Below are 27,050 nucleotides of genomic sequence, written 5' to 3'. Positions count from 1 at the left end.
CATTTGTGACAGTTTGAGCTGTGACTTTCAGTGGGTAACAAGTTAACTTCCCCTCCTGCCTGCAGGCATTGGAGTGCGACTACGTGTCGGCCCACCTCCACGAATGGATTGACCTGATTTTCGGGTACAAGCAGCAGGGTCCGCCTGCCGTGGAGGCGGTCAACGTCTTCCACCACCTGTTCTACGAGGGTCAGGTGGACATCTACAACATCAACGACCCGCTCAAAGAGACGGCCACAATTGGCTTCATCAACAACTTTGGACAAATCCCCAAACAGGTCAGATACCCGCTGGTAATGAGGCCAGTTTGACTTATTTTTATTTTGCTTACTCTTCTGTGCCTGTTAAAGCCCAATTAACAGGCAATCTTTACTACAGTGTGATGATGCTCTGCTTTTACCTGGGTGGACAAACGGCACCTACCAAAGCCATTATTTATTAGCACTTGACTATGAGTAGATGTTAGTCCTTTTCTTTGCTCGCTGACCGCTGATGTGTTTGTGTTGCAGCTGTTTAAGAAGCCCCATCCTCCTAAACGGGTCCGCAGTAAAGCCAACGGTGACATAGCGAGCATTCCTCCGAGCTCCAACAGTGACAAGATCTTCTTCCATCATCTGGACAATCTCAGACCTTCACTAGCACCAGTCAAAGGTACATGTATACACACAAACACAGGATTGAAGCCACATGAGGTCGTATTTATTTGCATGATAGTTTTGGTTGAAAAACACTGACTTGGTGTGCAAAGCCTGCAAAGGTCCACACTCCCTTTAGACTCACATATTTCTTTGTGTTAATATTTTACGTGGCTAGAGCTTAAAGAGCCTGTGGGACAGATCGTGTGCACCGACAAGGGCATACTTGCGGTGGAGCAAAACAAAGTTCTGGTTCCCCCCACCTGGAGCAAGACCTTTGCCTGGGGCTACGCCGACCTCAGCTGTCGCCTGGCTAACTACGAATCTGACAAGGTAACAGTTATTATAACAGAAACACAGTCTCGGAGATTTAAACTTACAGTTCCTCTTCTCAAGCAAATTCCTTTAATCTCCAGGCTCTACATTCTGTACAAGTTGAATCTTTGATTATATATAGTACCTCTGTTGATGTTCTTTTTACACTGTTATGTCATTGAATGGGGAGGTTTCCTGCTTATTTCATCTTGAAGTGAACCAGTGAATGTAAAAATGATTAAAGACAATGTTTCCCCCTGCTGGTACTTGAATAAAAATGCAGTTTACTTAACTGTCCCCTTTCATTTTTACTGCAGCATCAATTACTTATGTCTCTTAATGAAGTCCTTCTGATAGAGGATTTATTGCTGTATTCTTAAAGTAAGGACTTCGAAAAGCGAAAGTAGCCATCTGCATTGGTGTTTATCAGGGTGATAAAAACAATGCAACATTGCATTAGCCCACTTGTGCACCCCTTGGCCAACCAATCTTCAACCTTGTTTCAGGCGTTGGTGGTGTACGAGTGTCTGTCAGAGTGGGGTCAGATCCTCTGTGCCATATGTCCGAACCTGAAGCTGGTTATCACCGGAGGCACCAGCACGGCCATCTGTGTGTGGGAGACGGGAACCTCCAAGGAGAGGGCCAAGGCACTGACGCTGAAACAGGTAAAAACTAAAACAAGAGTCAACACAAGGTCCTGGAACAGTCCGTGTCTGAGTTAACATGCACAAAATATTCAGTTTTTTGCCCTTATTCTAACATAATATTCCTGCTGAACTGTTTACATCAGAATCAGAATCAGGTTTATTGCCAAGTAACTTGCATTACAAGGAATTTGCCTTGATTTGACGGTGCTTACATGGAAACATACATAAACATAAGCATAAAAATAAACGTAAACATGGCTAATGAAAAAAAATTCACAATAATATAGAAAGAATTTAAGATAGTGGCATTAGTGTGCTTGTAAATGTAGTTAAAGTTGCTGAGTCCATCTAATGTCTCTGTCCCCTCTGTTTCATCGTAGGCGTTACTGGGCCACACGGACGCTGTGACGTGTCTGACGGCGTCGTCGGCGTACCACATTGTTGTCAGCGGCTCACGGGATCGAACCTGCATTATCTGGGACCTCAACAAGCTTTCCTTCGTCACGCAGCTCAGGGGACACCGGGCGCCCGTCTCTGCTCTCTGTATCAACGAACTGACAGTGAGCTGGAGCACATGCTGTGGTTCTCCTCTGTCACTCTCAGTTAATCTAATAATGTCATTTGTATTTTTACTCCAGGACAATAAATAAGGAGTAAAAGTCATAGAAAAAAATCTTTAGTTGATGGGAGGACAAATATAATGTGTGATGTGTGTGTGTGTTTGTGTGTGTCTAGGGCGATATTGTGTCCTGTGCGGGTACGTACATTCACGTGTGGAGTATCAATGGCAGCCCCATCGCCAGCGCCAACACCTTCACAGGGCGTAGCCAGCAGATCCTGTGCTGCTGTGTGTCGGAGATGAACGAGTGGGACACGCAGAACGTCATCGTCACCGGGCACTCTGATGGCGTTGTCAGGGTAACCATGCCCAATTTAATCTTATTGAATATATATGCATATCCACATCTGATTCTCTGGACATTATCCAGAGTTCATGTGAGAAAACAGCTTTAGTTTAAGTAAACTTATATTAATTAGAGCTTTCTTTACATATTTCTTGTAGTTTTGGAGAATGGAGTTCCTCCAAGTCCCAGAAACCCCTGCTCCAGAGCCGATAGAGCCAGATGTGCCTGACTGCCTTGGTGAGGAGAAGATCGGTGAGTCCTAACATAAATGAACCTGGAAGAGTTGATAATACAGAAACATGTCACAAGATATAATAACCAGACAAGGTTCAACGCTTCAGTGTAGCAAAGTTGCAGAGAATCTTTTTTTGCCTGCTAAATTCACTCTGAAAATGTTATTACTAATTTTCTCCGTGTTACAGAGGGCGGCGAGAGTCACAACGGCGAGGAGGACAGCAGCGAGTCAGATGGAGACGAGCCCAGTCTGATTCAGGAGCCCAAAGCACCGCGCAACCCCTCAACAGGTGGAGGCAGCCAACCGGGTAGCGCTGTCCACAGACCCAGAGGTACTCCACCAACAGCTGCTCTCATCAACATTTAGAGATTGTCGTCGAGCTCTCGCTGTTCAGGTGCTGATGTTCTCGTTCCTGACGTTAAAATCCCTTTAAGGTCCTTCAGCCAGAACGGGAGCCTCATGGTCGATGGACAGCAGCTCTGACGACTCTCACCGCTGGTCAGACACCCTCAGCATTGACGAGAAGGACGGCTTTGTGTTCGTCAACTACTCCGAGGGCCAGACTAAGGTCGCTCACCATCATCCTCACCCTCATCTGCACCCTCACTCTCACCCGGCTCATCCAGGCCAGGGCTCAGTGCCACAGCCATCCACCATGGACGCGCGGACATATAACCAGCTCAGGGCCGGTGGGTATCAGGACTTCTTCTCTGATTTAATTGGATTAAAAAGTCCACTGATCTGATGACAAGAGTTTATTTCTGCATTCACAGGCTACAGATGGGAGCGCCAGCTGGTCTTCCGGAGCAAACTCACCATGCACACGGCGTTTGATCGCAAGGACAACGCTCAGCCAGCCGAAATCACGTCCCTCGCCATCTCCAAGTAAGAAAGCGGTGTGTCCGGCACCAAAGAAGAGAAGTTTTTAGTTCAGAGTTCAATTTGCGCAGATCAAAACGAAGTAGTTCATGTTGTCCAAACTTACTGAACAAACTATGAAACACAAACCACAATTCAAATCCAGTCAAAGCAAATATCTCAACAGAGCTGTCCTCGCTGAATGATTCTCTTCCCTCTTTCCTCCCTTTGTCTTTCCATCTTTTATCGTCCTCTCTTCAGGGACCACAGTAAGATCCTGGTGGGTGACGGACGCGGTCGAGTCTTCAGCTGGTCAGTGAGCGACCAGCCGGGCCGTTCGGCGGCCGACCACTGGGTGAAGGACGAGGTGGTTGACAGCTGCTCCGGCTGCACGGTTCGCTTCTCCCTCACCGAGCGACGGCACCACTGCAGGAACTGCGGGCAGCTCTTCTGCCAAAAGTACGTCAATAACAGAAGCAGTGCACTGTTTTAATAAGGGAGTGTTTTCACTGTAGGTCATCGCCTCACTGGAAAGTGGCCGAATACAGGTCTTGGTGATTTTACTTTAATACTGTGATAATGTGGGTTTAAGCATAAATGCCTCAGGCAAAATAATTTCTAAATAATCAACTTGTGACTTGTGCTATTTTTACTAATTTTCCATGGTTTATTCGAGCCTGGGAAGCAGACAAATCTGTGAGCTCATGTTTTATTTGCTCTGGCAGAAACGGCTGGTCCCCCTCCCGTCAAATACATTTACAGCCGTCCAGATCCTCGGCAGGCCAATCACAACCCTTTGTCTCATTTAGTGCCGGACTTTATTTTATATTAGAATTTTTAATCTGGTCTTGCCTTGTTCTGCAGGTGCAGTCGCTTCCAATCCGAGATCAAAAGGCTGAAGATCTCGTCACCGGTGCGAGTTTGTCAGAACTGTTACTACAACCTTCAACATGAGCGAAGCGCCGAGGACGGCTGCAGAAACTGACCTCCGCCACCTCCACCCGGAAGAAAACATCTCCCGACCCGAGGAGCATTTCCTTCTTCCGACCGCCTCGTTGATCCCTCAACACCTCCCACATATCCTGAAACGCCCTCCCTCTCTTCATCCTCCCGTACGTCCAGTAACCACATGCACTGTAACACACTGACAGACTGTAACAGGAGGGAATGTCGGCCGTCTCTGCGAAGGAGGTAACGAAAAAAAAACAACTAAATCACCACTTTTACCACCTGCACTCACCTGGAGGAGAAAAAAAAGGCAAAAACACCGTTGATGCGGTGCGCTTGAATCAATCACCCGCCATTTTTGCTTTAAGATCAAGAACTAGGAAATCCTCTTTCACCGCAAGACAAAGAACAAACTTGTTAATATTGTAAATACTTATCAAGGCCTTTTCAAGTCCCAAGAGGAACAAACAGAACAAAAAATAAGGTCAATGAGAAAAGAAAAACATATTGCCTGTAACATAGCGTTGTGACTAACCACTCCTGGCTTTAAAAAAACAAATTGTGTGTAGTCTGCATCACGAGTCACGGCGAGTCCAGAGGAAGGGATATGAATGTCAATAATTAATGTCTGTGGGTTGACTTTACTAGTGGGTCTACAGTAGATATGCAAAAATGACTTCTTTTTAATTTCCTGATTGTTGTTGTTTACAAAGACGTATTTAGTAAGTGCTGCCCACAGTGTCAAGCCATCACCCTCACAGAGAGATTTATTATCAAATACTTTCTTCCTTTTTTTTGCCAAATTGTTGAAGTGTATCAATTATGATGATTTTTTTTAATTTTCTTTTTTGCCTATCGTCGATTTTGTCCTTTATCTGAATTCCCATTAGGAGATTTTTGTCGTTGCTGCTGTCTGAAGACTGGACACGTTATCATTTCAGATTTTAATGTTATTTTTTAAAACCATATCACTCGTTTATTTCAAGGTGTTCTGTGTTTAAGACATCATGGGTTCGATATCTGTGAAAAACTCTTTCATGTAGCCTCGTTGACTTACTGTACGGCGCCTGAATGCACACAAAAAGGGACTCGTAGTGTATATTGTGGTTTTTATTTCCACGCTGGTTTCTATTCAGATTTGTCGTTTGCAGACCTTCACTCTGATCCTGTGGCATTAATACAGCAGAGCAGCAAATGTGGCACTCCACACACTTTATCCTCAGTTAAACAGCAGCAGCAGCAGCAGCAGACGAGCACCTTTCAAAGCGTCTGTGCAGTCAAGACAGAAACTATTAGACATCGGAAAAGATGTAAATAAATGAATCATGAGCTCAGATTATAAAAATATCTCAAGTCAAATGCACGAAGACAGTCAGACAGAACTCCTTTTTTTTAGTTTTGGTACAAATGTGATGAATGCGTCCATATATTTTTGAGTGAGCATTGTAGCATTAAATCCACATTTCATATTTAATCAACGATACATCTTGTTTTTGCTTCTTTAAGTGCATAATTTCCTAATCAAGGATGCCAAGGAACCAATTAAATACCTCCAACATTTCAGCAGGTTTTACATGAAATCCGTCACTTACTGAAAAACATTTTTTTGGCTTATTTATTAAGTTTGTTTGCCAGGTTCAAGTCAGTTCGGGCCGCAGTTTCTCAAATTTCCCTGTTCGTTTTTTTTTTTTTAAATACAGTCCTTCTAGTCTGTGTTATGTCATGAATTAATGTGACTGCCAAATATCTATATAACTTACATACATGGATAAAAAATCTTTTATTAGGAGGATATTGGGTTCTTTTGGTCAAAATTATGCAGGAGGAATTAGCTGTGGATACATCCGTAAGGTTACACAAATGATTTGAGCCCAAAATTAGATTTAGTTCATTTCTTTCCCACATGTTAAAGCATTTGTGCCATTTGTTTGTCAAAGTGCATTTTACAGTCATCCTGTAAATCCTTATTTGTCATCAGCCAAGAGAAAGAGAAAAAAATAAATATAAAAGAAGGTGAAGAGAACGACATGAGACGTCTCGCCAGTGTAACGTCAGAACAACAGACGACTAAAAGCAACACAAATCGTGATAGAATACTGACACGACAATGTTCGTGAAATCCTTGAAAGTTTATGAATTGATGTAAATAAATGAATCATGAGCTCAGATTATAAAAATATCTCAAGTCAAATATGCAGTAAGACAACTATTTTTGGCACAGATTGACCCCCCTACTGGGCTGCCATGGTGACACGTTAATATCAGAGAGGTTATATATTATTTTCTGTCTAAAAGTTCATGATTTAGCCCCATAAAACACATTTTACTGCTGCTGCTGGGTTTAATAGTTGGACATTAAGTTGTTTTATGTCAAATATGTGTTTTCTTTGCCCTCCTCTCTCTTAAACATCATTTTTTATACTTTAGTTGGTGGTTCTGTCGGCAACAGCTGCATTCAATTGCTGCTTTATTTCCTGCTTTCCCAGAGTTTCCTTTTTGTTTCCCACTCTTCTTCACAGAGTCATGTAAAAAAACAAAAACTGTAATATTCACCCCCCACAGCTCCCTGATGTCCTAATAATAATCTGCACTCTTGTTATTGTCCTTATATCATTCTGCATTAATGTACTGTAATTTAGCGTGCAATCATGACACCAGGCTGAAAAGGCCGGACGAGTTGTCGGCTCCTATCAATCAAGAGTTCCTTTTGCACCTTCACATGTACAAAAAGAGTGGAGAGGAATCCCAGGTTTTTATTGAATGCAGTTTTACGTCATCATTTTAACAGTAAGGTGCATTTCACAGCGGATAAATGAACTGTACAAAGTATTTATGCAATTATAACTGGTTTTAGATTTTTTTTTTAATGATTATTGCGATTACGACACACATTTTGTTACTTGTTGCATGTCTATTAACACAGCTGACTTTCTGTGTCAGTGCATTGTACATGTTCTCGGCATTATATTTTTTCTTTTTTTGTCTTTTTTATTTTTTTGGAGGCATTGTCTGATGAGTTGTCCCGAGCGACAGATTTGTGTACAGAGCCGGAGATCATGTTCCCAACTCTGGGTGGACTTTTGTACTCTTTATGGGGGAAAAAATGAAGAGAAACTTAAGAAGAAGAAGAAGAGGAAGAAAAAAAGAGAAAATGTGGATTATTTTGGTGGTCTTGTATTAGACTGCATTACTACAGTATCTGGTGTGCAATCTGTGATAGCTGAATGTTCCTTGTATATTTGTGTTCACTACATCCTACGAGAGAAAAAAACAGTAGAGTAAGCCCCGACCCTCTCCTTACAGAAACAAAATGTTACAATAACGCAATAGATCTGGTACTTATTCTTTTTAATTTCATTTCAATAAATAATTGCTGTTTACCACCAAAAAAACCCAGACTCAATTATTTTATTTTGAAATGTTGGGGCAAGTCGTCTTCATGATGTGTCAATCATGTGGAACAAATCATTATTTTGTGGAAAATAAAAGAATATTCAGTTTAATGACTAAATAGAGACCTTAAAACAAGCCGTTACTGATCCAAGATGGGGGGGGCTTTTGGTAATGAATCAGCACAAAGAAATAAGTGCGGATAAATAAGCCCATCATGTTATTTATCTGGTATAACTATCAATCCTGAGAATTAAAAGAAAACACTGAAGTCGGTGATGATTTTTCCAGTACTGCCCCTGAATGCAACACACCATGGTAATAAACTGTTGCATCATTTACAACATTAGACCTTTGGAGAGGTCTAATTCAGGACACGCTGGTTATTACCGGGCTGCCTGCAGCATGAGGCACAACTGGTCAACCAAGAATAGCCTGACTGGAGAGAGAGAAACGCCGTCTCCACCGCAGCAGACCTGCGTGAATTTACACAGAGAAACGCAAACTGACACCTAAAGATGTGAGGCGTGCACTTCAAAATAAACCTCTCCTTCAATTAAGGAATCCGGTGAGAAACCTTTTCATCGCTTGGAAGTAAAAAGACAATTCTTTCAGTTTTTTTATTTATTATTATTTTTTTTTTTTACTTTTGTTGCGTTGTAGAAATACAAGGTTTGGACACAGAAATAAAACTTTAAAAGGCTGTTGCATCACAACTTAAACTCTGATGGTCGGGATATTGGAACCACTGTATTTTATACACTCAAAAATCAAAATAATCTGAACTATCCCTTTAAGTGTGAAATACCAGTAGTTACTTTTTCATTTTTATTTCCATTGGTATTTCTTTTTGCTTGCTCATTTTTACTGTTTGTGTCTTATTTTAACAATTTTATCATGTGAAGCACTTTGTGACTTTATCTGTAAAAGGTGCTATATAAAATACACATTATTGTCATTATTATTGTTATTATATAATTGATTTTGATGAATTTTTTATTGTCATTTTAATTATAGAATCCCTTTTAATCAATGAGCTGAAAATGTTTCTATTTCACCACTGTTGTTTAGTGTCAACCTACAATACTTCAACACATACTAGAGAAAGAATCGTTCCTCATAAAAACTTTTACTTTGAAAGCTTCTGGCGGAAGCTGTGTGCCCTCACTATATAAATACTGACGGCGGTGGGAGGGAGCAGGGTTTCGGGGACTGCGGTGATAAACAAACACACGCAGCACAGCCGTTAGTGGCTCCGTCCTCGAGCTCTGCTTCGGCGCCTTTGACAGCAGACTGCTGACTTTCAGGAGAGCGGACCTTCTTCACGGGACCGAGCCTTCAAAGACAGAACCGGGTCAAAAAAGATCCAGACTTTATCTGGAGAAAAAAAAAAACAAGGATTTGTAACCGCTTCTCCCTCCCTCCCTCCCTCCCTTCCCTCGGAGTCGGCTTATGTGACACATTAACGTCCCGAAACGAGCGAAACATGACGGAGCTGAGGAAGCGAGGCGGAGGCGGAGGAGAGCCTGACAGCACCGAGAATCTCAGCGACAAGGTAAAAGAGACACATAGCCCTGAAAACAAGTTAGTCAGGTTTGTTGCCGGACCGGCCAAGCGAGCTGTTGTCACGTTAGCAGCGGAGCTAATTAGGCTAGTTAGCCGGTAATCCTGCAACAGTCACGGAAACGGCTCCGTGAAATAACGACTTCTGTTTGGGGTGACGTTCACGTCCTCACAAACGGCTGGGGAATGTCACAACCTTTTTTTCACACCACTGTCATCATGAAATTAGGCTAATTATCAATGCCAATGCTGGTTTCAACCTCAGTCTTGCTATGTAGCTGAATATTTAGCTACTAAGTTTGATTTGTGTAGTTGAATTGCAGCATTTGAACAGGTGCAAGGCTTTGAAGGCCTCTTGGTTTTGTAGTAAGAGGGATTAAAGGGGTGCTCAGGTGGAGAAAAGTGGTCCAGTACGCTCTAGAAATGTCATTTAAAAGCCTTAAATAACTTAAATTATTTTGCAATGTTTTGTGCCCCTTTCTCCATTTATTGAAGCTAGGGGTCTAACGGTACGATTCAATTCAATTTTATTTATGCCAAATCATAACAAAAGTAATCTCAGGACACTTTACAGAGTAGGTAAAGACCACACTCTATGGCTTAGTAATGATTTACATATACCCAACAATTCCCCCGTAGAGTTTGAGGATGATATTTAAGGGAATCAGGGGTAAAATAATTATGAATCTAAACAAGTAAACAATGCATAACGGCAAAAACAATTCACTTTTAATTTGAAAATAAAGTGCAATTTCAGGAAATGCCAATTCAGTTAAATACATGGTATTGATTTATACATGTCCACAGTTAAGGACAACTTGCCGAGCACCAGCACCATCAGTGTAGGTGGACCGTATAAATCGTTACACCCCTAATTGAAACCATGCTTTCATCTGCACAGAAGCTGCATTAACAGAAGTGGCATACTTAACATACATATTGTGAGTCAAAGAGACTAAAAGGGATATTAAAATACATTAACATTGATTAATCTTTTAGCAAAATGGATGTGTTAAAAAGTGATAGATACACCTCAACATCGGTTATTACGGTTGTCCTGAAGAGCAAATCAAAACAGCAAAAAGAAATTCACAACAGCAAATCATGTGTTTTGGTATTTGTTGTTGTGTTTTTCTATTTGCTGTTTTGATCTGCACTTCAGGGTCACCGTAGTTAAAAGTACTAGTAATTGATACAGGGGCAATGATTAGTTGACTTAGTCGATTGACAGAACTTCTGATAACTAATCAAGTGTTTTTATTTTGGAAATCACACAAACCTTAATGAGTAAAATGCACAAGTGGGAATGCTCAGACAGAAACCTTAACAGACTGAAGTTACAACACAATATGATTAAAAAATATAATAATACAATAAAATTAAGAGGCACAGTCAAGTCACTACTTCATTGCCTGTCTACAGAGAGTTATAAGGATACTTCCACAAGATCGAAAACAACCTTTTTTTTCTCTATCGTTCTTAAAAAGTTTTCCGTCCACTCTGACTCGACTCAAGAAATATCCGCGTCCACACAAAACCAGTGAAACTGGGTAAACGCGCTGTAGTACACATTCCAGGCCTGGAAATGTGGTGACTGCCACAGAAATACACCAACAACGGAGAAGAAGAGACGGGGAGACGCTGTGTATAATACAAACACTGGAGAGTTTCTCCCCAAATCTGGTGAATTCCCAAATCCTCATCCATCCCGGAGAGAAATCTGTCGACTGTTTCTGGTGTTATTAGAGACTTTTGTGGCTTTTGGACTCTGATGCACAAATCACTCCGTAGTTAGTGTCCTCAATGAGCAGAGGGGGCTGCCGTGAGCCCCTTCCCCATCCCAAAGCACTCACAGGCAGGCACTGTCTCGCTAGATTTAGCGACTTTTCACACCTTCTTAGCAACTTTATTTATAAAAAGAGACTAGCGACTAATTTAGCTTCTTATTCAGACCATCAGGGAAAGGGGAGAAAAATATGGTCGGCCTAATTCAGTCCCATGCATGTGGCTCAGAGTACAGTTCAGTCTCTGGGTCTGTGTCTCGCCTCATGCAGCACAAAAAGACAGTTTTTTGGCTCCGGTACCACCCGCTGCGTGTGGATGGTCGGCCAAAACTAAAGTTGTGCGGTTTCAGGAAAACGCGTCTTGCTTCTATGGAGTGGGTGTTTTTCCAAGGGTCGATTCCTTGTCACACCATGAGCCTTGAGGAACGCCCTAAGCTGTAAATAAAAAGTGCCTGGTAGGTTATAGCTGTCTTTTTAAGATCCTGAAATCATCTGAGACCATCATTGTTGTAAATGTCACCCAGCACATGGGATAATTAAATCACTGTAAAAGTGCTTTGTTCAAGCAAAAATGTCAGAAAACTCTTTTCAGCCTCTCAAAATGGAGATTTCTTGCTCTACTCTGTAATTAGTGATACACCAATTTATCTGTATCGGGTATTAACCAAGAAATGCCTTGTTGACTGCAGTCACCGCTTATAAGATGAGTCACCAATTTTAGGGGGCCGATGTTTATCTGCTGTGTTGCATCAATTTTACGCTGGTTAAATGTTGTTACCTATTTCAATACAATTCCAATTGGACATGGAACTGTACATGTTTAAGCCTTCCATTATTAGAGCATTTTGGGACTTTTTGTCCATGTTGGCTCACACATATATATTAGTAAAAATAACAATTCATTAGTTTCAGAGTTGAAGTGAGAAAATGAATCTTTATATTAGTTTGGTGTGTGTGTGTGTGTGTGTGTGTGTGTGTGTGTGTGTGTGTGTGTGTGTGTGTGTGTGTGTGTGTGTGTGTGTGTGTGTGTGTGTGTGTGTGTGTGTGTGTGTGTGTGTGTGTGTGTGTGTGTGTGTGTGTGTGTGTGTGTGTGTGTGTGTGTGTGTGTGTGTGTGTGTGTGTGTGTGTGTGTGTGTGTGTGTGTGTGTGTGTGTGTGTGTGTGTGTGTGTGTGTGTGTGTGTGTCCCCCACACTGCTGCTCTCCCTTCATGGTCCTGCATACTTTTGCAGGGACAATTAGTGGCTGCTCAAGACTGCACGACAGTTGACCTTGGTGGGCTGTCTGCTGGCCATCCCTGAAGCCTCCAGCAGCAGTGGTGGTCACAGCTTCATTCTGTGATGTCTCTGGACAGCAGGGGAGTCTTAACTGGTCTGCATTCAGATAACCTCGTTTATTTGGTGTTTTTATCCTCAGGCTTTGTGACGTGTTGCAGTAGCTGCTCTGTTTCAATGATGTTGGGCTTAAAAAAACATGTGCATACACGCTGAAATTTCACTACGCCGTTCTGAGTAGAGATAGTCCACTAGCTGATAATATATTAATTCCACTTAAACACTGCAGCCAAACTATTGGGTGGATTGTGATTATATACAGGCCGTCATGTTCCCAAGATAAATCCATTAACCTGCAATGTTGTGGTTTTTCATGGTGCACCACCAAGAGGTCAAAATGTACATGCCTCTATAACCAGTGACGCAGCGTTGGCTTCAAACCTTCGTTCTTGTGCGTACTCAACCTGATATTCATTCTAAATTGTCATTTTGTTGTGACTTCGTTATTCATTCTGACCATATTATTGACACATCAACATTATTTTGACTCAAAACTAGAGATGATTCTCCGATCAGATGAATGAGGCCGATCCAGCATTCCAATTCAGTCATTTATTTTTTTAATATCATACACAGCAATACAGTTACAGCGATCTAGTCACTTCAACTCTGTTTGCAACACCGGTTAGGGTTTTATATTACATTTTAAAATATCTGTTTGCAGTGCACTTTACATGGAAGGGTTATTTATTTATTTTTGCTGCAAATGTACACTTTATTTTTTTTATACATAATATTAAGTACATTTATAATTGTGTGTATTTGTTACCTTATTTTTAACAAGGCTAAATGTTTATGCTAAGCCTGATGCCTTCACTTGCATGGCAAGGTATACGCTTCATTCATTCAACAGTGGTATAGGATCGGTATCGGGTATCAGACGATACGCTCAACCCAGGTGTGGATATGATCGGAAAAAACTGGATCGTCGCATCTCTACTTAAAACAGAAGTTTAGTCTTAATTTAATGCATTTACTTATTCATTAACTGTCCTGATAATCAAAAGTGTGGTCCAAGAATTACAACAACCTGCAAGGTTTTACAATTATTACAAACACTGATGAAGTCTCTACAGCTACTGTACTGTACACCTCCCTTTGTTCCCTAACCGCCTTCTCCCTCCTACTACTAAAAGCCATTAGTGACTTACATATTTGTAATGGTAGATACACGGTCACAAACGGAGAGACGGAGAGGCAGATAAATGGATAGAAAGACTGACAGACAGATAAACAATTAGACAAATGCATTGGCGCATGAACACTCTCTGAGGCAGATGGAGCAAGAGATGGGCCGGGTCAATCGAGAGAGAATGAATGTGTGGGAAGGCAAAATAACAGAAGACATGTGGAAGGCGATGGTTGTAGTGAAAAACAAATACACAAGAAGCAGGAAAATAACTGCAACAATTACCATACTAATAATGACAATAGAAAGAATATGCATGCAAACATTCTAATCAAATCTTAGTTAGCTTTGCTGAATGTTAAGTGTTTTTATGCTATCATGCTAAATGTGTCATGCAAAACAGTATTGCATTAGATTGCATGCATGTTAACTGCACGAAGATTAGCATGAAAACAGTACCATGTAAGGGTTCTGAATGTAATATGCTTAAATATGGACAGTATTAGGGGTAAATGTACTTACTGCTAGCTAACATTAGCATCCAGGTCGAACCACAGCTGAGCCGAGGTACAGCTGAGGCTGGCAAAGGAGAAAGTCATGTCTTACAGTGTAAAGCTGAGCCTGACTGGCAAAGTTGTTATTCCATTTTTCATCCATCCAGCAGTATTGATTTCTGTCATGAACATCACTGTCTCACAGTGTCACCTCTGCGACTGTAAAATGGCCCTTTTGTGCTGCAGATGGGTAGAAAAGGGCAGAGCTGTTGTATGCTAAAAGTTGCTTCTAGCAGCAGTGTTACTTCAGGTCAATGTTTGTTGCTGATTATCTTAATTCCTTGCTGCATCAGTGAGCCCGTGTAGGCAGTAGCTTACTCAGTGATCCTCTCCCCTTTGACCAGAGCCAGCGGCTGTCTGCTGGTCTGGGCCTTACAGGTGTGTTAGCTTGTTTGCTCTGCTTTGGTGAGACCGTTGCTTTGTCATTCTCCCCAGTAGCAGCTTCTCACTGCTATTGACCCTTTCAGACTAAATTAGAGCTGTCTCAGGCTACATTCACTCTACATCCTCATTCTTAAACAGTGTTTCAAAATGAAAACGATTTCCGTCCACACCAGTGTCAGAAATAATCTATTAACATGCTTGAAAGGTTAAATCATGTGACCATTCATGTATATTCAATTCAATTCAATTTTATTTATAGTGTCGAATAATAACAAAAGTTATCTCAGGACACTTTACAGAGTAGGTAAAGACCACACTCAATGACTTATTTATGATTTACATAGACCCAACAATTCCTCTGTAGAGTACGGTGGCAACGAAAACCTTCCCTATAACAGGCAGGAACGTCAGACAGACCCAGCTCTGTGGAGGACGGCCATCTGTCTTGACCGGTTGGGGAGGAAGAAAAGGAGAGAGAAAGAGAGAAAAGACACACAGATGGACAGAGAGAGACAGACAGACACACTTCCAGAGATGCAAGCAAAGCCTAACAGTAACTATAATATTTATAGTAATGTGAATATAACGTATATGTTAACACAGTTAATACAACAGAATAGTAGAAACAAGCACAGCTAAGGTGACAGAATATGAAAATGATAATAATTATGGTGGCAAACATGATCAATGATGAGTAGTGGCAATAGCAGCTACAATACAGCTACAAATTTTATAGTTTATTAAACTAGTGATAGTATATATGACTAACAGTGATAATAGCAGCAGGAAGCGTCATGTAGGACCACGGCAGCAGGCACCACCATGATCAGCAGAGACCTGCGAGACGACAAAGCACAAACAGCTCCGGGGAAGAAGCTGAATTAGTAACATGCATTGATGAGACATGAATGATACAGACAGAGAGGAGAGAAGCTCAGAGTATCAGGAAAAGTATTATCCCCTGGCAGACTAGGCCTATAGCAGCATAATTAAGCAGAATAAAGTCTCATCGTAAGCCCTAGCTGTAAGCTTTATCAAAAAGGAAAGTTTTAAGTTTACTTTTAAATAAGGGGACAGTGTCTGTCTCCCGAATAACATTTGGGAGTTTGTTCCACAGGAGAGGAGCTTGGTAGCTGAAGGCTCTGCCTCCACTTCTACTTTTGGAGACTCTAGGAACGACGAGTAGCCCTGCATTCTCAGAGCGCAGAGATCTAGTTGGGTGATGTGGTACTATGAGCTCTTTAAGATACGACGGAGCCTGACCAATAAGAGCTTTGTACGTAAGGAGAAGGATTTTAAATTCTATTCTAGATTTTACAGGTAGCCAGTGCAGAGAAGCTAATACAGGAGAAATATGTTCTCTTCTATTTGCTTTAGTTAGTACACGAGCTGCAGCATTTTGGACCAACTAGAGACTCTTAACAGACTTATTGGAGCAGCCTGATAATGAATTGCAATAGTCCAGCCTAGAAGTAACAAATGCATGAACAAGTTTCTCTGCATCTTTCTGAGACACAATGTTCCTAATTTTTGCAATATTACGCAGGTGAAAATATGCAGTCCTTGTTGTTAGTTTTATGTGAGAATCGAAGGACATATCCTGATCAAAAATAACACCCAGATTCCTTACTGTGGTGCTGGAGGACAACACAACATCATCCAGAGTAACAATGTCTTTAGCTATTGAGTTTCGGAGGCCTTTGGGGCCAAGTACAATAACTTCAGTTTTGTCTGAGTTTAACATCAGGAAATTGCAGGTCATCCAGCTTTTTATTTCCTTAATGCACATTTGAAGTTTATCTAACTGATGGGTTTCTTCTGGTTTGATCGACAAATATAATTGTGTATCATCAGCATAACAATGAAAATTTATGGAGTGCTTCCTTATAATATTTCCTAAGGGAAGCATATATAAGGTGAAAAGAATCGGTCCAAGGACAGAACCCTGTGGGACTCCGTGACTGACTTAAGTGTGCATGGAGGATTTGTCATTAACATGTACAAACTGAGATCTATCTGATAAATATGACTTAAACCAGCTCAGTGCGGTTCCTTTAATGCAGATCAGATGCTCCAGTCTCTGTAGCAGAATGTGATGGTCAATAACGTCGAAGGCCGCACTAAGATCTAGTAAAACAAGTACAGTGACAAGTCCTTTGTCTGAAGCTATTAGAAGGTCGTTAGTAATTTTCACCAGTGCTGTCTCAGTGCTATGATTTGCTCTAAATCCTGACTGGAAATCCTCAAATAACTCATTATTATGTAAAAAGTCACACAACTGATTGGCAACTAATTTCTCGAGGATCTTAGAGAGAAAAGGAAGGTTAGATATAGGTCTATAGTTGGCTAGTACCTCAGGATCAAGACTGGGCTTTTTAAGAAGAGGTTTAATTACAGCTACTTTAAAAGACTGTGGTACATAACCTGCTGATAAAGACATGTTAATCATATCTAATACAGGAGTGCTAATTAAAGGTAACACTTCTTTAAGTAACCTAGTTGGAATAGAGTCTAGGAGACAAGTAGAAGGTTTTGATGCTGAAATAGTAGAGGTTAATTTGTTAAGGTTGACTGTAGAAAAGCAGTCCAAGAATATATCAGTTTGTAAGGTTCCTGGGTTTGATGAAAAAATAGTGCCAAGCGAGTTGATTTTGTCTCTAATCGTTATAATTTTGTCATTAAAGAAGGTCATGAAGTCGTTACTACTGAGGGTTATAGGAATACATGGCTCAATAGAGCTGTGGCTCTCTGTCAGCCTGGCTACAGTGCTGAAAAGAAATCTAGGATTGTTCTTATTCTCCTCTATTAAAGATGAGTAATATGCTGCTCTGGCATTACGGAGGTCCTTCCTATATGTTTTAAGACTTTCTTGCCAAACTAAGTGAGATTCCTCCAGTTTAGTAGAGCGCCATTTACTTTCCAACTTTCGCAATATTTGTTTTAATTCACGGGTTTGTGAGTTATACCACGGAGCTAACTTCCTCTGTTTTATTATCTTCTATTTAAAGGAGCAACAGAGTCTAGTTTTGTTCTTAGAGAGCCTGCAACACTTTCAACAAGGTGATCAATTTCAGAGAAACTAACGTTAGTGCAGGAGTCTTGAATATTAGGATGAGGCATTAAAGTAAATGCAGATGGAATCGCTTCCTTAAATTTAGTTATAGCACTATCAGATAAACATCTAGTGTAGACACTTTTGCCCAGAGGTGAGTAGTCCTGTAATATGAATTCAAAAGTTATTAAAAAATGGTCTGATAAAATAGGATTCTGTGGAAAGACTATTAAGTCATCAATTTCCACACCATAAACCAAAACAAGGTCGAGGGTGTGATTAAAACAGTGAGTAGGTTTATGTAAACTCTGACTAAAACCAATCGAATCTAATAGAGAGATAAACGCGATACTGAGACTATTATTATCGCTGTCCACATGAATATTAAAATCACCTACAATGATTACTTTGTCAGATTTAAGGACTAAATTTGACAGAAACTCTGAGAATTCAGACAGAAATTCAGAGTACGGACCACGAGCACGGTACACTATAACAAATATAATTGGCTGCACAGTTTTCCAGGTTGAATGTGAAAGACTAAGAACAAGTGAATTATAATTTAGTTTAGGTTTAGGGTTTATTAATAGGCCTGAATCATAAATAGCTGCAACGCCTCCTCCTCGACCACTGCCTCGAGGAATATGAGTATTAATATGACTGGGAGGAGTGGATTCATTTAGGCTAACATATTCTTCGGGACGCAGCCAGGTTTCGGTCAGACAGAGTAAATCAATATGGTTATCTGATATCAGATCGTTTACTAATACGGCTTTAGATGACAGAGATCTAATGTTTAAAAGTCCACATTTTATTTTCTGATATTGTTGCATTGTCGCAGATTTTGCGTTGATTTGTATCAAGTTTTTCTTTATAGCTCCTCTTCTGTTCATTTTTGATCTGTTTAATTTAAATGATCGTGGGGCAGACAGTGTTTGTATACTAAACTGAGCTGGAAAATGCTCCACAGGGAGCACAGAGAGGTGTGTAAGACTGCCACTCTGCTTCCTGGGCACCTGCGATAAGGGCAGCGCAGAAGGTGTATTAAACTGCGACTCTGCTTCCTGATCCCAACACTGGGTTGTCATGGTTTTAGACCGCTAACAACTGCGTCCAGGTTCTTAGATATGAGAGCGGCACCCTCCAAAGTAGGATGAATACCATCTCTCCTAATAAGACCAGGTTTTCCCCAGAAAGACTGACAATTATCTACGAAGCCCACATTATTTACCGGGCAATATCCAGACAGCCAGCGACGGAATGATGACATGCGGCTATACATGTCATCGCAAGTCAAGTTGGGCAGGGGACCAGAGAAAATTACGGAACGTATACTGGGCAGGAACGTGTTGGTAACAGGAAGCAGATTGTCTAACGTTACTTTGAAAATCATAGATGTATAAGCTGAAAATATAGAAAATACTTTGGAGGAAGAACAGAAATGGCAAAGTCAAACCAGAGATTTATCTGCTTGGAACGATGATGAGGCGGAACTGTTACTGAAAGTAACATGAGTATAAGGCGGTAACTGCAACGGAAAACACAGATTGGAAGTTGCAAAGCAAATACAGTGGTACTGTGAGCATTATTCATCACCAGAGGAAGCCATGGCAACTAGAAAAGAAGCGCCCACACAAGGCCACCGAATGGTACACTTATGTCACCATGGTGATTTTTAAAAGGTTCAGGGTTTTTGTTAGTAGTTGTAAGCCTCACAAGCCTGACGTAAAAATCTATTTTAATTCCACTGTTACTGAGGGAATGGGTCGAGGTTGACATTCTTGTATAGCCACAAACCACAACAGGAAACACCTTTTTATCTGCACGGCACAATGGCAGGACTACAGTAGTTAAACCACTAGCTCGCAACAGGGTTCCCACATACATCCTCGAAAAGGAGTAAAGGAGGCGTTAAATAATGTGGCCAATGATTGATAATGATCCCGTCCTCTCTCTTCCTCTACCTCCTGCCTCTCTGCAAAGGAGGCATTAATAACCAGGAGGAGGACAATACAATGGTGTAGGTAAGCTGAGCTGAAAGGACCCTCACACTCAGACAGTAGATAAACATGGACAGCCAAAGTGAACTTTTGGATGCACCACCTGCTGCGGCTTCCTTCGTGTTTAATTTCATGCTCTGTTGGCAATGTTTTGTTTTCACTGGTCATGTTTGCAGTTACATAACTTGGATTATTATCACACAGATTTGCAGGATTGTTTGAAGTGTTGGACTGTGAGGTATTTACACAGCAGTTAGCCTACTTACATACAAGATTAACAGTGTTTGACAGTTTAATTAACAAGCTTGAGCACATTCACCCAGATTTGGCCACAACGCTGTGTTGCTCTGCATGTAACACATTTGTGTGTATGAAGTATTAAGCTGATTGGGCCTGTTTCATGTTGGACAAAAAGTAATTGTGGACCAACTGCTGGTGAAACCACAGTGAGAAAATGCCATCGGCCACCAGTCACTGGCACTTCTCTGCCAGCCACTTTACCAACAGCAGATCTTCCAGGACATCTTGTTTGCTGATAAACACTTGCAATGATTTAAGATATACAGAACAAGCTTTGTAGATGATGCATTTATATGAGCAAAGACAGAAAAGGTTAACAAATCGTGTGGTCACTTTTTTTTTTTATGTCAACACCATGTTTTTCTGCAGTGACTGCTGAGGACACTTCAAACACTGCAGCCGAATATGATGCTTATTAGAGCTGAAACAATAACTCGAGTTACTCAAGTTTAGCAACAAAAATTCATCGAGGCAAAATCTCTGCCTCCATAAATCGTTTAATTCCTATCTTGGCGTTATGTGGCCTGTTTAGTGTAGGGATCATTGTTCCACACGGAGGGTTTTTGCAGATGCACACCACTATATCCGGAAAAGGCAGAGGATCATTTCACACTTAAAAAAAGAAGCCACAAAGGTGCAGTGTGTCCACTGAACACTAGAACTTTTATACCACATGACAGCATGACATTGATGAGTCAGTGTCGAAATCAGCCCGTTGTTCACGGCACTTCCCGAGCGCCGCTATTCCGGTTTAAGGAGGGCGGTTTTCATAGTGACGAACAAACAGGAAGACAATGCGTAACGTCAGCTGTCCTCGTAAATGCCTCTATGTTCAACACACACATCTCGTCTCTCTCTCTCCCACATGCACACACAAACACAAACACACCCACCCCCGACTACAAGAAGATTTGGTAGCTGCAGACCTAACGCTTATGTTATCAAAATGACTGATCCTTATCCTCCACTGTATAAATTCTTATTGTTCACCTTATCAACTTTATCATAATTATTTAAAGAAACTTCGGACACCCAGCTGACGTGACATTTAGCTCTTCAAAGCCAGTGTAGTTGCTCTTTTACATTTTCCTTTTTCTTCCTTGTTTCAGGCTTCAATGTCTTCAGGCTTCATTAAAACCGGAGTGGAAATCTTCAATTACACCTCTTCTCTCCTGAGCTCCAACACCATCTCAAATGACCCCCCCTTCCCCACCTGCTCCCACTTTCAGCGCTTTCCAAGCTAATTACCACATCTGTCCAAAGCTCTCTGATTTAACCCTGATGCTCCCACTTACCCTATTTAGTAACGTTTGGCTGAAAGTACCCATGAAAGGAAAAAAATGTCCAGGAGCATCAGCAAGCCCCTCAAGTGCATAAGGAAATTTAATCTCCCACAGTTGTCTGCGTGCGTGTGTGTGTGAGCTCAGGAGGGATCTCACTTTGTTTTAAAAATAGCCTCTTTTGGGCACAAAAAGCTTTTCCACTCGTGCTTTGTTACATGATAGACAACTACTGGTGTTAACAAAAGTATTTCTTTACTTAAAGGAGACATAAGCTTTTCTTCCTATTCTCTCATGTATATAATACCATTTTAACGTGGCCGAAGCTTCAAATAATGAGGTAAAAGTAATCCCTGTGAGCTAAAACCTCAGAATTCAGACCCTCCTGAAACTTTTAATGACAAGAAACATATTTTCACTCGAAATAAACCACTGATCTTGTATTGCACTATATTACATTATAAAGTGAAAAAAAAAAAACTAAAACGGATGGCAAAAATGATTCATAATTTACCAAGACGACTGTGTGTATCTTACATTGAAATGTAGGCAGTGTGTATGATACTGTAGAGTCTGTGTCTGTTGACTTGGTTTAAATCCAGATTAAAGATTCCTTAAGACCAATAAAGATATGTGCCTCCCGGTCAGCAGCCTGTTAACCTGTCGACACCGGCTGTAAACTTTCAGCTCAGTCATGCTCGGCCACTAATCCTCCAGCTTCCCGATGGGACGTGAGTCAAACTTTCTCCTTTATATGGATATTTAGAGGATTTCATTTTGAATTATTCCCTCATAAATGGGTAATGCTCTTATGTTGACTCTTATATAGGAATAAAATCACTGATGGTTTGGAATTCCTGGAGGCTGTCTCTGGTGTAAAAGAGGAAATGTGTTACACTCACAATACAACTCCTTCACATTCACTTGAAGACCTTCAGTATTTGAGCTTAGAGGACACATGCACAAGTTTTGTAGTCTCCTGCCCCTCCTAGGTGAGAGCGTGAACTCTGCCCGAATTAAACCTTCCGCTCCCGTTTTCCTCCCCTCAGTTTAGAGTGGACCCTTATTTGACTACCTCAACATTTACTTGTCATTTGCATCCCCAGAAGTGCTCTCTGTGTACATCCTTTTGTCATGGTTGGATGCTACCTCTGTTTTCTACACAGATCTGTGAACACGCACTATCTTAAATCATTTTTTGAATATCTATGTGTGTGTCTGTGTGTCCTGGCAGGAGGCTGATGGTGATGACAGGCTGGGCCTGCAAGGCGACACAGAGGGAGAATATGATGGTGACTCCAAATCAGACACTCCAGATGTTCCTCTCTCCACTGCAGACACAGACAACACTCCACAATGCCTGAACAAAGCTCTGGAGGGCCTGCCGCCCAGGTAGACACTGCTCAAACACACAGATGGATGCCAACAGTTGTTTTTGTTCCCTACTTGCATCTCAAAGTAGTTTTGATCAAGCTACAGGAATCTGTTAACATTTAGCACTTAGCCTTACTAGTCTAAAGCCATAGACACACAACCCACATGAGCAGTGTGTTATGTCTATCTCGCTGAAATTGCTGCGGCACAGAGATGGCATTTCTCATGATGCGCTGCCTGCCTTTCTTAATTGAGTCTGCCTGTGGCAATGTCCATAAATACTAGAATGTTTCATCCAATTTCATTATAAATATCGTTTTGTATTTGCTTTCTACAGAGATGATTGAAATTTTTCCACAGAAACAAAAGAGGGTTTTTAATTTGAAATGGAAACAGGAAGTGTTGAATTAAACGTAAATATTTATATATCTCTTTTTGCTGCAAACCAAGGTGTCAAAATAAATGAACAGGATTGCAGCGATGAACACACTCTGCTCTAGCGTAGCTGTTAGTTTATATATTCTCCTGAAAGTCCATTTTATCTCAACAGGCTCTGTCCAAGATGGTAGCAAGCCAGTATAAACAAATTAACTGTCACTCACGATGTTCAGAAAATGAAACAGGGAGCCATAAATAACAGTTAATGTTTATATTACGGATATTATTTTATTGGAGAGCAGAGTAAATCCTTAAATCTGACTTTAACTTGCGTGCATGTGTGCTGCTATTTTTCACAGCCAGCCACAAAAGGAAATAGACAAAGTGTAAAATCTTCTATTTCTTCGATTGCAAGTAGGTCAACATGCAAATTTCACCAGCCATAGGGCTCAAGGTCTTAGTTTATAAAACTGTGGTCTTGTGCAGGTCAGATGAATCAAAGAAGCCCAAGGCCTTGTTCAAATGTACTTCAGCCACAATGTTGCTGTAACAAGCAGTTTTCCCTCCATCTTTCATGAAATGACCCTGACAGAGTGATTGATGATCTCTCCCCTGTGCATGTAGGGTAATTGGACCAGAATAGATCAGTACCTGCAGAGATGTCTGACCACACGCTCATTAATGCAGTGAAGGAAACGCAGTTGCTAGTAAATTTGCAGCTAACCAAAGGACTTACACAGCAGGTTAAAGAAATTACAAAAGTTCTCATCATTTGACCAGTGACTGCTGATGATTTTGTTTTAAAGAATTAAATTCCAAATTACATGATATTATTATTTAATATTTCTGAAAATGACATTTATTCGGAGTGATTCACAGCAGCACGGTGAATATGGCATGTGTGGGTTTGGCCATACTGTAATAATACATATGTACATATGTATAACTAAACAGAACAGTGGTATAGTAATATGCTGTGTTGGTGAGAATAGCTTGTAGAAATGTTGGACAAATCTGCCAGTGAGGCCTACGAAGTAAAAATAAATCTAGTTTCCCTCAGTTGACACACCTACAGTCAGTCACTGCACTGTCACAAGTGATCTTTTCAAGTATTTTTTTTAAGCACCTGAATTTCAAGTTCTTAAAAAGGTGTGCTGACAACCTGTTCTGTCAAGTATTGGTACTCAGGTGACAACAATGTTCTCTGGTACAGTTTTATCAGGGTTCCCATGAGTCCTGGAAAATCTGGAGAACAGTTGACCAAATTTCCGGTCATGGGAAATGACAGAAAAATTAAATTGTCCTGGAAAATTATTTAAACTTTCTCTGATTTATTAAGAATATAGTAAGATACTTTTGCTGGTTCTGTTTAACTCAGCCTAATTTTTATTTTTGAAAGAAAGGGAAAAGTAAGACAGAGAAGATAGCTGAGGTGAGAGTTGCCCAAACCGTTACTGTAACTTCGGGTTATACTAATAATGTGAAATGTGTCATCATTTCTAAGCATGTAAAAAATTATTATCAAGAGAGGTTATAGCCACAGACATTAAAATAGACTCCCACAGAGCTGGACATGATCCCTGTCTGTCTGAAAAAAAGTCTGGGAAAATAATGTTTAGACGAGAGTGAGAATCCTGTTTATGTCATGAATGCGTACCGCTTTGTCCTTAATGAAGCACCATGCAAAACTTGTTTTCACTTTGACTGTGTGAAAGGTATATATTTTGGTGTGGCATTGATGGCCGGTAGTAGCTTTAATTTCAGAAAACTTGCAGTGGTACTATACGTTCAAGTTATGTCTGGATCCTGAAATTGGATAGAGAGACACAACATGTCACTTAGTTTGCTTTTCTTCGGAACAGAAATGACAGGGAAGCGACGGGGCAGTCAATGAAAGAGAGAGAGCTGCAAACAGCTGTTTCTATATATGCATCAGTCAGTGCGTAAACCTGATATATTCGGGTTTAGGGCATACTCCAGTTTCTCAAACATCATGTAAACACTGTACCCAGGGTAAAATTGGAGTTCTCATAACCCGAATAACAGACCTAGATAACTCCTTCAGGACCCTGATTATTCATGCATGTAAACAGCCTTCATGGATTATAATAGGGTTACGTATCTGCACATGCTCCGTGGGTTATAACCCCCAGTGGTTTCTAAACTGGAAATGGAATGAATCAGTAGAGAAGCAGCGCTGAAACGACGTGAAAAAAACACCAACACAAGTGAGGGAGAACTCCGCTATGGCAAGTACCATCACTACCAAGAAGATCCGTTTCTGTCGTCAATAATCCCATTATTATGTCGACTTCAATAATCCCATCATTCCCTTAACCGAGGGAAGACCTTTTTTGGGTTACTGCTGTGCATCTTAACGCACTGACTGCAGCATGGGCAGTGTATGCAGATGAACCGAGCCCTCCATGCCGCCAGAGCTCTTCACTCACCCACTGGCAAAAGTCCAGACTGTCAAAGCCTTGTACATATTCGATTCGATGTAGATAAATAGAGGGGGGGCAGTGTTTTACTCTCCTGATAAACAAAATATTTGACCCTTGCCATCTCCTTCATACCTTTTTATATCTGTATCTGACACAGTTACAAGGGGAAAACTTAAAATAAAAACAACAAAGTGAAGTCTGGGAAAATGCGTGGAAGGCTGGAGGTAAAACTTTTAAACCGTTTCCGTTCATGTTGTGTGGAAGCACTTCTTGCCAGCAGTTTAGGACCTTGAACACAAATGAACGAGGCCCTGTTTGATATGCAGATGAGAAGTGGAGGGTGTGACCAATGAGTGACGGCCAGGTCACAGGGCTTAAAGGCTCAAGGAGGGAAGCACTAATCCTGAGTGCCATAGGAGCTGGTGTGCTGCAGAGAGACATGTGGATGAACTGTCTGCAGAGAGGGGAGGGGGGATGGGATAGGAGAAAGGAAAGGAAATAAGTTAGAAGCTATAGATAACGAGAAACAGATGGAGTAGATGGGGAAGATGTAGCAGAGATGAGGAGAAGGGGTTGCAGCTGATGAAACGAGCAAACAAAATGACACAGCAGAAGGACGAATAGATGGAGTTGAAGGTGAAGAGGGGAGGCAGGGAGGTGGTTTTCAAGAGAGTGAGTGAGTGATGGTGTCAGGATCAGAGAGTGTGAGCCTACGGTGCAGAGTGGAAACAGCAGCAGCAGTTATTTTTCATGATGCAGCTGTTTTTCTTCTCCATTCATACAGCAGGCACCAGACTCTCTGCCCTGCTTGGCTCCTGTGCAGCTTTTAGCCGTTTCCTCTCTTTTGTTTTGCTCTCAGGCAGCAGGCAGTGCAGCAGTTTTCCACACAGCAACACGCACAGCATGACGTGTTGTGAAAAACACTCCAGAGAAATGAGGACGGCTCCTTCCCCATTTTTAGCCATTCTATGGCACGGAAGTAATGATTTGTTGTTAGGTCTAGAGGGTTTACCATTACAAGTACGCTAATAAGTGGCCACAACAAATGCTGAATATTGGCCCCAGAAAGAATCTGATCTGATCCCCAGTGAACTCGACTAGCTTACTGCTTCATGTCAGCGTGGCTCACATGATTTTGTGGTTGTGCCTGATCCTGCCCAAGCTCATCTTTTGTCACCATATATTCACTGAGCCAGGCATTGGTTCCAGTTCATTTTGGTTACCAAACAGACCAGATCATTCATTGTCCATTAGGGCTGCAGCTAATTATTTTCATTGTTGATTAATCTCCGAATAATTTTCTTCATGAATCTATAAGTTATTGGGCTTATAAAATGTCAGATGTCTTGTTTTATCCACAACTCAAATATATTAAGTTTACTGTCATAGAGGCGGACACAGAGCAGAAAATATTCCCATTTAAGCTGAATCAAAACAAATGTTTTAATTTTTCTTTAAAATATACTTATCAAAATAGTTGCTGATGAATGTAATAGTTGACATCTTATTTAGTAATAGAATAAAATCTTTGCAGCCTTATTGT

At 41.1% G+C, this 27,050-nt stretch overlaps 2 protein-coding genes across 3 annotated transcripts in view; both read left to right on the top strand.

The window, feature by feature from the left end:
• Window positions 1-7,873, top strand: part of wdfy3 (WD repeat and FYVE domain containing 3) — a 107,279-nt gene extending 99,406 nt beyond the window's left edge. For both annotated transcript variants that reach the window (XM_083912528.1, XM_083912527.1), the window contains exons 55-66: window positions 66-278; window positions 510-651; window positions 814-968; window positions 1,457-1,615; window positions 1,978-2,157; window positions 2,333-2,515; window positions 2,661-2,754; window positions 2,925-3,068; window positions 3,172-3,426; window positions 3,511-3,622; window positions 3,857-4,054; window positions 4,460-7,873. In XM_083912528.1, the coding sequence (XP_083768654.1) occupies window positions 66-278; window positions 510-651; window positions 814-968; window positions 1,457-1,615; window positions 1,978-2,157; window positions 2,333-2,515; window positions 2,661-2,754; window positions 2,925-3,068; window positions 3,172-3,426; window positions 3,511-3,622; window positions 3,857-4,054; window positions 4,460-4,580 (1,956 nt within the window). In that variant the 3' untranslated portion in view covers window positions 4,581-7,873. The remainder of the gene's footprint in view (window positions 1-65; window positions 279-509; window positions 652-813; window positions 969-1,456; window positions 1,616-1,977; window positions 2,158-2,332; window positions 2,516-2,660; window positions 2,755-2,924; window positions 3,069-3,171; window positions 3,427-3,510; window positions 3,623-3,856; window positions 4,055-4,459) is intronic.
• Window positions 7,874-9,147: 1,274 nt separating this feature from the next.
• cds1 (CDP-diacylglycerol synthase (phosphatidate cytidylyltransferase) 1) overlaps window positions 9,148-27,050 on the top strand; it is a 34,352-nt gene continuing 16,449 nt past the window's right edge. The window contains exons 1-2 of the mRNA XM_083912656.1: window positions 9,148-9,488; window positions 22,546-22,703. Of these exons, the coding sequence (XP_083768782.1) occupies window positions 9,420-9,488; window positions 22,546-22,703 (227 nt within the window). The 5' untranslated portion in view covers window positions 9,148-9,419. The remainder of the gene's footprint in view (window positions 9,489-22,545; window positions 22,704-27,050) is intronic.

Source organism: Echiichthys vipera (genome assembly GCF_963691815.1).
Source record: "Echiichthys vipera genome assembly, chromosome: 4".
In the NCBI taxonomy this organism is placed as follows: Eukaryota; Metazoa; Chordata; class Actinopteri; order Perciformes; family Trachinidae; genus Echiichthys; species Echiichthys vipera.
Note: the sequence above shows the minus strand (reverse complement) of the source record. Positions and strands in the feature narration are given on the sequence as shown.